Source organism: Clupea harengus, chromosome 12, assembly GCF_900700415.2.
Source record: "Clupea harengus chromosome 12, Ch_v2.0.2, whole genome shotgun sequence".
Taxonomy (NCBI): domain Eukaryota; kingdom Metazoa; phylum Chordata; class Actinopteri; order Clupeiformes; family Clupeidae; genus Clupea; species Clupea harengus.
In genome coordinates this window covers 12,707,811-12,719,803 of record NC_045163.1, presented here as the reverse complement: position 1 = coordinate 12,719,803, position 11,993 = coordinate 12,707,811, and the positions used below count along the sequence as shown (strand labels likewise).

Sequence of the window (11,993 nt, the reverse complement as noted above, 5' to 3'; positions counted from 1 at the left end):
AGGTAGTCCTCACCCCATAGTCATCCATCTGTGCAGAGACAAGTTTATACAACTTAAAGAGAGAGTGAATTAAAAAATTACTCTCTCGCTCTCTCTCTCTGTTTGTATGTAAGTGTGTGTGTATGTTTCCGCGTGTTTGACTATCTGTGACACAGGGTGTGCCTAGCCTATTTGCATGATAATGTTCTGCTGCATGCTGTTTTGTTTGTAAACACTACACCCCCACCCCCACAAAACAATTAGCACACTTAAGTAAATATCAGTTTCAGTATAGACCCATTCCAGCTGTGTTTCAATCACTGTCTCACAGCACAGGACAGTATCTGGATCATTTCACATCTGTATGCATGGACATCTTCACATGTAAATTGTGTTGGCTAAAAGCGTCTGGTTACTGGTTATGTAGATTTACATTTCATATAGGCTAAATGCAGCAAACAACTTTCGAATGAGCTTTTATACTTGTAATAGGGCTACACAAACAATACAAAAAAACACCTGAAACACTTTGAAAAAGAAACATGTATTTTTATTTAATTAATGCAATTGCTTTTCTTCCTCCCGGTAAATATAGGATTTATTTCTTCTTTACGCCTTCCATTATGTGTGTGTATCTGCATTTCATGTTTTAATTAGGCCTACTTTAACTTATCCATATGCTGTAATATGCAGACCCACACATGTTGTATTATGAAGGTTTACTTCTTTTCGATCTTCAGTGTTTTACTGCTTTTGCTGCCAATATCAGTTTCACTGATTTGCTGTCAATCTCTTTAATTGACAAATAAGTTAAGGTGCTGCGTGGACAAAAAAAACTATAGCACATACTTGCGAAGCCTGCATCGATACAAACTCGCTGTTGGAGGGTTTCATAAGACAATTCCACTCCCTGCTAATTGGTTTTGGATGGCACTTAATATGGCGGATCCTCCACGTGAACGCGTAAACGGAGAGGAAGCGGGTAGGTAGAGCTACGGCGCTTTCACACGCGACAAAAACACGCCTTCTCCTAACCACTTTAAAAAAACATGACACTGAAATCTCGCGAGTTTACGCTTGCATGGAACCCACCCCTCCAGTGATGCCCTACTGCAGTGTGTGTATATAGGAGCGAGGGACTCGCTGGAGTCTAGGAGGAGTTGCGGCAAGGTCGGGAAAGCATCCTTTGACTATAAACACTCAAATAGACCAGCCACGGGAACAATTAGCATTACAAAGTCATCTCGCAGCTTAAAGACCGAGAATTGTCTCGGCTCTTTTACTTGCACTGAGCAGCATCAGTTGGAGCCGAAAGCAGATACCTTCTTCTTACTGAGCTTGTTGAGTGAGCTAACATTCTCCATTTGTGTCCGCATGTCTGGAGTCGTGCTGCCAGTTTGAACGCGGCAAAGCGGCAGTCACCCTCACTGAATTTGAAGGCACGTTTCCTGTGAACGAGCATCCAGGCAGACTTTCACCACCAGGGAAGTGGACGGGATTGTGCCTGCTACTTCTATGTTTGGGACATCTGGTACAAGGACGGTAACATCAGTTTAGTGTAGTTGACGCGAACAGACACGAGTTGAGGTAAACATTTAGCTAGCTATTGTTTTCAACAGCCCACCCTCTGCTGATAGGTAACGTTGATATTTGCCATGTCAGACCCAGCGTCACCGGCTGACTCTCCCGCTCAGGGAGATCAAGCCCCGCCAGAATCCGAGGGGCTGACCGTGGACGCTGGTTTGAAACCTGCCGGTCCGACACCAAGCCAGAGTCGGTTTCAAGTGGATCTCGTGACAGAAGCAGCCGGCGCCGCGGCTCGAGATGCTTCTGAAAATGCATCTGGCGACAAAGCCGCTCCCGTTTCGGAGGAAGCAGCCAGCGGCGAGGAGGCGAAGGGCAGATTTCGGGTAGTGAACTTTGTGGATCCAAGCGGGGCTGAGAGCCCACCAGACGGTGCCCCCGAGGGTTACCAGAATGGAGACACCGTAATGAGTGAAAGTAGCCTGCATTCATCGACTGGAGGCCAGCACCAATATCACTATGACACTCACACCAACACCTATTACCTAAGGACTTTTGGTCATAACACCATAGATGCGGTTCCGAACATCGACTTTTACCGGCAAACTGCAGCGCCCTTGGGCGATAAGCTCATCAGACCCACCCTTTCAGAGCTGCATGACGAGTTGGACAAGGTAAGCCTGTGTTAAATGTCCAGTGATGTAGTATACCGTCGCAGCCTGTGCATGCTCCTTAGAAGGCTTTCACGGGGTGCCAGTATTATCGCAGCACTGCTAGACCCTCGTGATACTTTGACTGTCTTTTAGACGATGACCTAGTCAAACCGAAGACCCTCGAAAAGGATAGACAGTGTGTAGGTTTTTAGTGTTAGACAGCAACTAAGGTGTTACGTTATATGTCTTATTAGATGAAAGCGAAAAAACTAGCATACCGGTAGACTTATCATGTGGCTAGGCCTGATGAGTTGAGTGCGGCTGAGACCATAGCTGAGCAGATGACTTGACTATCAGAGCTATTGCATAGGGTTCCGACGGTCTCTGCTCACGAAGTCGAGCTTTGTCATGAAGTCGGAAATCCCGCTTAGCTACGTTTACTTTCGTTGTTTTAAAAAGAAAACGGTTCGAAATGATCATTACTCTTTTACCGACATACATTAATTGCACATTGTTTTGTTAGTCGTCTTCTGAACTCACGTGTTTCTAAACACGTTTGTACGTCAGGCAGTAAGCAAAACACCTAATCTCATTTAGTGGAAACTATCGCTAATGAATAACCGTATTGATGTCAAGTATATTCGCATCTCTTGACGCCAAGCTCCAATAAACTCATTAAGAGCTTGGTGTTTTTCGGAGTTCTTGTGAGCCACATTTAATGAGCACCCAACCGTTTTGTGTCAAGAGAGGACCGCGTTCATTACTGATGCCTGTGAAGTGTAATTGTTCCTTTCAAAAAACCCTCTGGCAAGTTGGCCATTGAAGTAAAGGCTATGGTATTTGTTATTCAGATAATAGTAATGACAACTTAAACTAACAACGTAGTCAGTGTTGGGGAGGCATTCCTTGTTTGGAGTCATCCTTATATGTGCTTTTACTGCTATGATAAGATGCAAGTTGTCCCTTGTCCAGTGGACAGAATTGCTCTTAACTTCTGTAATACAAACAGTACACATTCTCAACTGCTAGCTCTGCAGTCATCCTGTGAAATGTCAAGGGGGACATGGCTTTGGTATGAAATTATGATTGTGCATCTTCCTGTCTAAATTCTTACAAGATGAAAGAAAAACAACAGAAAGCCATGTCATGTTGACATTCCAGCATAGAGAGTGAGGTGAGGAAATGGGCTAGTTTAGGGAGAAGGACATTCAAGGTTTTCCCCCTCCCTCTTGGGGCTCTTGCTACTCTATCCTATCCTTCACCACCCCCCTCCTTCTTTACTATGTCTCTCTCACATGGCCTTTCTCTGTTGCCTTGGACTCCTCTGTTTCCTGTTTGAATAATCAGTCATTTTAAAGTTACACTCTGGACAGCAAGCCGTCCTGGATTATCTTATGAAATTTGCTCTGTTCTTTGTCACCTTGCTCCTGCAGTGTCCCTTTACTTACACTCACACTCACTCACATACTCACACACACAGACGCACTGCATCGAAACTGTGCAGTTGGTAACATTTCTGTTCCCTTACGGTATGTATAGGATGACATTTTCCAGCTGAGACAAACACATTTTATAGCTGATCATGTGTATGTTTTGTTTCCCCCCAGTTAGACCTAATCTTCAACATTCTAGTCTGGAGTCCAAACACATGTGACTGATCACAGACAAGATGCTTTGCCGTGTGTCTCACGTGCTCTATGCCGGCATCTCTCTGAAACTGTGCCTTTTTTGGCAGCGTGCATCCATGACTGTGCACTGGGCAGCTGTTTGTAACCCGATCCTCGTAGAAATGCACTGTGACGCATCATGTTTGCTATGACTATAAATACAGATGTAGCCGTTTTCTTAGTGCACAAGTGCTTTAATCTGTAGCTGTCATTGTTATATTTGCACAAAGTCTTAAGCAACTGTGAGGTTGGATCACGGTGTCCTTGAAGATCACTCCGTTCCTGTTTATCCCTACTACATTTCTGACACTTGGTTGTTTATTTATATGACTGCAATCAAACATTGTTGTTTCAGCTTATTTTTCCTCTTCCTGGTGACCTTCCAGCTTGACCTCGTTTTGTCTTGGCTTCTGAATGGTTCAGGAATGGGACTCAAATCAGTTTTTAATGAAAAGGAATTTAATTGAAAGGTTATTAGGTTGCACTCTGTTATGGATGAAGTACAACAAGGCAGCAGGCTTAATATGCAACATTTTGAAACGCAGTACGACTTGGCACTGCATACTTACAAATTAATAGAAAGTAGTAGTTAAAATTGCACGACTGTTGTTAGTAACTGGGTTCAGACAGACCGCGCTCAGGATTGAGCATAGATACGCAGCTGTGTTGGGAAACTTTTGAAAGTTTCTGTGTAATGCTGTGTAATGTGAGTGGGGAGAGCTACGACTTACTAGCTGTCTACAGGAATACCACTGGAGAACTAGTTGATTTTTGTGGAATTCATAATTCTGAAAGAAAAGTGAAACCTTTAGCTAATTACTGTAGTCATAGTGCTGGGTAATGAATTTTCTGGTAATTTGCGGTTCGCGTGAGAATGTCATTAGCTATGGTTTATACAGATTTGTGTATGGTAAGGAAGTCAACATATAACAAGTTAATTCGACGAAGATAACGTGAATTTCGAATCATTAAGTTGGGCAAAAGGTGAAGCACGAAGCAAGTCCCCAAATAACAAAATAAATATTTAAAATCTATCCAACAGGCTTGGGCTAATGTGCTATGATTTCAGGGATAAAAATAGGCCCTATGTTTGTTTATATTTTTTAATTCTATACATTTTGGGTCGCAACTTAATGAACAAGGCCAAGGCCAGACCTGTTGAGAACCACTGTTTTAGAGATTTTGAACTTCATGATGACATCAATAGCAAAACTCCAGAAAAGGCAATGTTATTGGACACCACTGTGCACATTTTCCCACTGATCAATGAGCTGGGCAATTAAAGCCCTCATTACTGCCACTAAAAGCCCTGAGTGCATACTTGATGGAATACATCAACTTGTCTTTGTACGGCTGTTTGGTATCCCCACATTTTTCTCTTGGTCCCTGTGAACTAATTATATGATTATATTTACATAGAAAGTAGGCCCAGCAAAGTACTTTATGGTTGCGCACCAATTGGTGGTCTGTGACATCAGCCAGTAAGGATACTGCTCTCAGGGGACAGGGAAGGGGGTTGTGTGTAAAGATGGTGGCCTGTCCCATCCAGTCAGTCTGTGGTTCAGCCTGTGCAGTGGGTGGAGGTGGTGGTGGTGGAGCCGGCGTTCGCAGGGGTGAAAGCGTGATATTGACCAGCCAGAGGGAAACCCTGACAGGGCAGATTTATTCAGTGTCGTGCGGCCAAGCAGAAGCAGATTGTGCTGAAATATTGATGTCCTCCTCGCTGCCACTAACAGAGAGCACCGGCACACAGTACCGCACCGCACCGCTACGCTAACTACTCCACACTCCCTCCCCTGGCCTGCACTGCGACGTTTGCCCAAGGTGATGGGTAGCATGCACTCCAAGTATATAATTACTCCGCCAGTTTTCATTTCCCCGTGTCATGGTCTCGGGTCCGTGACTTGAGAAAATAAAGAGGTTGTGTGTATTACGTTCTAATGCAGACGGGTCATGTGAACATGCTACAAGGAAACATTACTCCCAAGTGGAATAACATTAACCATGTTATAGCTTAAAACCCTTCCACTCCTTAGTACAGTGCTAATTCCAAGAATGCTCACCCTTGACTGTGCTTTTCTTTTCTTTTTCCTCCCCTCTGTACGCCCATGGTCCCGTGAGACGATACAGCAGATTTTGTTCTAGCCCCATTGGCTGAGGTTTCCCTCTGCACCGTTGCTCAGCGACCAATCCCCTGGCCGGATAGAGCTCAGCATCAGTGTACTGACGGGCCCCTTGTTAATGAGGACCCTTATTAGGGTGCCATTGTTGTTGGACGGCTTAAGTTTTCTTCAGATAATTAACGTGATGTACTCTTTCAATAACTTGTCTACTGTAGTGATGGCAGATCCTCCCCCCCCCCCCCGAGTGAGTGGGTTTGAATTTTCAACCAATAACTAGGAGGCTTAGAGCTCGAGTGTGTTCTCGTGTTGGCATCAACTTTTTCTGTATGCTTGAAAGGGTATATTGTAACCGACTAACAAAGCAAAGTTCTTGCACTCCATGGTGCCATGCCTCATGGTAGCTGCCGGAGGTTCTCATCAAAGAGCCGGTACATCAGATTGTTTTTACTTGCATGATTTTGTATTTCCTCTTACCACACTCTTTGAGAAAGCCTTGTCCTCTCTTCCCACCTGGGCTTTGAAGTCTTGCTAAGCACCAGTTCCTCTTTAGACATGTGCAATCTAGCACCAAAGTAAACAGTAGCTTTGTTGTTAGAACAGTCATTTGGCAGGCACAGTAGCTCTAGCGGTTCAAGCTTTTACATGATCTGTCATGAAGAGCCCTGCAGATGATCAGACAGCAAAAGGCTTGTAGCTTCCTGTGCGCCAAGTGCACCCGGGTATCCATGGTAATGGCAGTCCCGGGGGAAAGCTGAGAGGCTTGGAACACACACACGCAATCAACAGGTTGTCTCTGGTGTACCTAATGGTGCAGATGAATATGGCAAAGCCGTCATTGTGTAGCATCCACTAAATGTCAGTGATGGACCAACCCTGGGTCTTGGATCTCGCCTGTGGGGTTCGTTTTAACACTGAATAATCACCCTTGTAGTCGCGTGACGACACCTGGCAATGTTTGCACTGGGTGTGAATTGGGGCTCAATGGTGGCGGAGGTGAAAATGAATTGGGCTAGTTTACCATGCCCTGCTCTCTGACAGCAGAGTGTAAACACATTCAGAAGCAAAGTTTCATGTCTTCATGTGGTATGAGTTCTTTTGCACCACCAGGAAATGTTTTTTGAGAGGGTAAAAAAAAAAGAAAGACAGATTTAGCAAGATTGTGATGCCATCTCATCGTCTACATTACACAGTGTTCTCGCCACAGATAGTGTTGTCACGACTTCCCTGTTGCATTGGGTAAACATTGTTTTGAGGTCTCTGATAAACCTTTGATAGATGGTGCCTTTAGAGGGGTAGGAGAGAGCTGCCCGTGGCTTCAGCAGGAGGAGTGTTTGGGTGCGTGTGTCTCAGCTGTCTGCCAGTGGTTGTCAGGAGAAGCTGAGAGAGAAGGGGCTGTATGTATCTCTGTGTGTTTGTGGTGACAAAGAACGTCTGTTGGCTGTCACCCTGAGTGCCCACCGACGGGGGTTAATGATGGGGGCCCAGCTTGGCTTCTGTGTCAACCCCTGATAATACACAGCCTTATTCGGCTTAGCTGAGATGGATTCAAGAAGATCGTTCTAGGAATAAGCAAGTATATAATAATATAATAAACATTCACCTGCTTTTGATGAGCTCATTTGCAGTGCAAACACACACCATTTTTTTTTTTTATGCATGAACCATTACTTGGTTACATTCCTCATTGCAACAGGATTGGGCAGTTTTGAGATAGTCACACTGTTTGACAGCTGGTACAAACACAATCGTTTGCAGGACAGGGCTACTTTTAAACTAATTACCACGCTAGGAGCTTATCTAGGGTTGGAAGAAAGGGGATCAATGAGTTAAACTCCCAAAATCCATGATTATCTCCTATTGGCGTTGTCATTTTCCGAGTGTCTTGCGCCATTAACACAGGCAGATTTGTGGCCCGCTGTAAAAGGGGAAGCTCTGATGACACTAGCCAAACACAGGAAGCGACTTGGCTGTGAGGGAGGGCTTGACTGGACACCATGGCTGCCTCCACGTGGTCGTCTGTTTATATTCTCTCTCTTCCTAAGAGGGCTCTGTCTCTTTCTCTCAGTGTGTGCTGGCTGCGCTCAAGACTAGAATGTAGTGTCACACACAGGAAGAGAGAGAGCTAGAGTGGCTGCCGAGAGAGGGGGGGAGAGAGAGAACGAGAGAGGGTAACAGAGGGAGGCCTTTTGTTGCCATGCCGGATCAGGCTGTTGGGGCTGCAGATGGTGAAATGTATACAAGCCTTTTGGCAGGGACTCACAAGTGGGTGCTGAGACTCCCTATCTTTTATTTTTTTTTCTCCTTTCTTTCTTTGAGTCCACTGCTCCCTGCTGTACAAGGAACCGATATTACTCGTCTATGCAACTGTCTGGAGATTCCGTAGAGTTCCTGGCACACGGTTCATTCACAGAACTGCCTGTATCCTTGGGGAGGAAACCGTATCTTCATTCAGCTTTGTTTCCCTGCTGACTGATGTTCAGAAGCCCTTTTATCAGGAACTGTTACAGATAATCCTGCTTTGCAATACTCAGGGAAAACTATTTTTAATATCATAAAAATATCATTGGGTTAGAACTTTTCACTAAAAACATTATCCACAGAGTAATGAGTAGTCCCTGTTGGTCAGACTATACAAACTTGATGGAACCTGCTGTGAAAAGATGGCATCTCCCATGATGCATCTCATGGTAAAGCTCCGTGGGAGGCACCCCCAGCCTGTTTATAGCGTGCTCTGCTGATGGAACCGAAATTGCCAGCCCCTGTGTTACCGATGGCTATTGCCATTGAATTGTTTTGAATTACAATTTTGATCGCGCCACGGCAGCCGGTGATGAGTGAACTCTCTGCAACAATGAGGGGCTTTGTGCTTAGAAACAAACGCACGTTGCTGGGTTTAGGTCTGCGGACAGCAATCTGTGAATGGAACCTTAGGTTGTGATGCATTGCAGTATCTACCTGTGAATCTTATAGCAGTTTTGATTGGTTAAATAAAAGTATGTTAGTGTGTTTGGGGTATATTTTAGGGTCTTTTCCTAATGTAGGCCTACTGGTCAGTGTAATAATATTTGGCACCTGGACATTTTTGAAGCTAAGACCTGAATAATTGAGTTAAATTTGGATCATGTGTTGGGATGTAAAGTCTAATCTTACTATTTTCATTGTAGCCTTCTAAATACGCAGACTTTTTTTTTTTCTGTTCAACTTGTTTTCACTAACACTACAGTAAAACCACAGCGTCCTCACTGAGCGGTGTGTGTCCTGTGGTGTAGTCAAGCTCCCACTCCTGCAGCACCGATGTTTCATGTGAGGCTGTAAAATTTAAATGATTGTCAGACTCATTCTGTCTGCCCACTTGTGAAAAATATCTTTTGTTCTGCTGTTGACCCCGTGACTTGCTAGAATTGTAACCTATCTAGTTTCTGCCCTGTTTTGTATATTATGTCCCTTCTGGTTGCCACAATGCTATAGGCATTCTCACAAACATCAGGTGATTTTCAGACATAACAATGATCTCAACATAAATGCCTCTGCTCAACGTCTGTCTGCTTTTTGGTTTGTTTGTAAACACCATCTCTCTCTCTCTCTCTCTCTCTCTCTCACTCTCTTTTTTTTTAGTTTTTCCTGACCTGTCGGATTCAATGCATTCAGCCCTCTCTTAGCGTAGGACTAGATTGTGCTAGCGGCTCTGTGTGGGGCTTCTGTGGTTCACCAATAGCATTTTGTGTGGTGATTGTGTGTTTTTGTATGTTACAGCATGTGTAACAGCCACTGTTGCAGCGTATGTTTGATTCGAGCTGACTGACGTAGACATACTGAGGAAAGCACTTTTGCGTCCTCCTCCACAGTGGTTTTGTTGGTGGGTTTGTAACTTGGCTAAACAACTTTTGATTTGGACAACTCTGTAGTTCCACAGCAGTGTAACACTTGACATCCCACTCAGTGGCCAGTTATAGCCTATACTTGTGTTGCGTTAGTGTTTGTTCCCCTCTTTTACGGGCCTATACCTTCATGTGCCATATTTTCTGTTGCCAAACCACTGTTGTGTCTGGTTCTTTCATTCAGCGGGCAAGCACATAAAATGCACCCTGTTTGTCATGTAGGCTATGGGTTTACAGTGCTTTGGAACATGTTCATTTCCTCTGTATGAGCAGAATACGAGACAGATGTTTGAGTATGTTCCTGTAACCCTTTTCATGTTGGGTGGGGGTGTTAGTGAGTGTGCCTGCCTGTCTGTCTGTCTGTGTGTGTGTGTGTGTGTGTGTGTGTGTGTGTGGTGGTAGTGGATGGGGGGGTAGGGGGGGCAGCTCAATAAACAAATTGGCACGGGAAGTAAGCTCATATCCCATAGTATAGTGTGAGGCTGCTATCGAGACACCGGAGAGGAAGTGGCTGAATGGAATCTGGTGCTTTGTGATGTCACAGATCCATACTGTAGCAACTTGCCTAATGGGTTCATGATGTTTAATGAGTCTCAGGGTGTTTAGGGTGCCTTGAGAAGTGATGAATCATGATAGTTTAGTGATGAAGTCTCCTCTTAAGGGAAGGGACAGGGACCAGTGTAGGGATTGACCTCTAAGGTCCTTTGTATCCTATGATTTTTTTTTTGTGTGTGTGTAATATCAGGTTATTCTGAACAAAGTGCACTTGTTATGGCACATAAGCCTGTGGTATGCTGACAAATAATTGCACTTTTTCAGACAAAGACCTCATTATATCGAGACCAAGATTTGGGATATTACCTCTGCTGAAGGTGAAATTTTATGAGGAGGTTGTCGTCTACGGCAGGCCTGGAAACTGGTCATTTTTTTTTTTTAAAAGAAAGAGAAAAGAGCCAATTTCCTGTTTAGAATTTGCGCTGGCCAACTCCCCTGTTAGGGTCAGTTGTAAAATGTCACCCAACAGGAGCAGAGAAGTTGCTTGTTTTTGGGCAGCCAAATTGGAAAGCAGTGTGGGATGTGGTATTTTGTTCCATGATGTAGTCTGAAGTTGCGCAGGGGCGGAGGTGGGGTGTTTCTCCTAGATTGCACATGTTAATTTCAATGTTTGCTTTTGGATTATAAATGTTGCGCCAACCCCTTATAAACTCAATAAACCCCTTGGAAGGAACAAACATAATGAATATTTGCTACTCTGCTTGTGCACTGAAATCTGTGGAGCCCATTGAAACAGCCCCGCAGGCAGGTTCCTTTCACTGCTGGGCCTGTTTACAGTGTAAATTTCCACGTTTAATTTGATTGAGTCCTCATTTTTTTTTATCCAACGGCATTATAAAACCTGCTAAGTGTTCAGTGCAGTTAATGCCAGCATAGCTTTAGGTTCTCACCTTTGGCACAGGGAACATTTTATTTTTGCCCTTGTGTATTACCCTAAAATTACCTGTAAAAGGAATTTTAACATCCTATCCTTTGTAATTTACAGCAGATAACAATATCTTATGTTTAAAAGCATTTTTAGTTTTAAAATATTTTAGCCACAGAGTTGTAGCAACAAAGCTCATTGTATGTGATGATCCCTCACATTTGTTTTTGGAGGTCCCCTCCTGTTTCTTGGGCTATTTGAACAACCGTTTCCTCCGCCATGTTAAGCTCTCCATGGAGTACACATTGTGGTCAAAGCCTTGCTTTGTGTTCCTCCAGCCGAGTAGATAATGTCCTCTGACTCGTCCACCGCCGTCCGCTCGCTGGTGTGAATTCGGAAGTGTTGGACCTCGAAAGCGCATCAACACTTTTGAATTCCGTGCAGCCTTCACCCTGCTGCCGCTCTGTGCAAGGAGGAAATGATGTAATGTTTGTATCACCATACAACACCTTTTTATTTTATTTTATTTATTTGTTCTCTAAATGCCAACGTATCCTCTGTGAAGGTAAACATGCAGTTACTGCATCAGCTAGCCTAACGGTCTCTATTGTGTGTTTGAGTGGCTTCTCCCTGACGGTGGTCATACAGTGTTCCAGTGTCAGGCATACATGTGAAGGCTATCTGTGCATTATGGTTAGGTAAACAGAAGCAGATATAAAGAATTAAAACATCTCATCTCAACATGGGGA

At 44.2% G+C, this 11,993-nt stretch overlaps 1 protein-coding gene across 2 annotated transcripts in view; it reads left to right on the top strand.

Moving 5' to 3' along the window:
• The first annotated feature begins 1,043 nt into the window (after positions 1-1,043).
• The window catches only part of slc12a2 (solute carrier family 12 member 2), a 55,807-nt gene continuing 44,857 nt past the window's right edge, over positions 1,044-11,993 (top strand). The window contains exon 1 of one of the 2 annotated variants that reach the window (XM_031578364.2): positions 1,044-2,177. In XM_031578364.2, coding sequence (XP_031434224.1) covers positions 1,635-2,177 — 543 coding nt within the window. In that variant the 5' untranslated portion in view covers positions 1,044-1,634. The remainder of the gene's footprint in view (positions 2,178-11,993) is intronic. The other variant, XM_031578363.2, reaches the window with a different exon arrangement.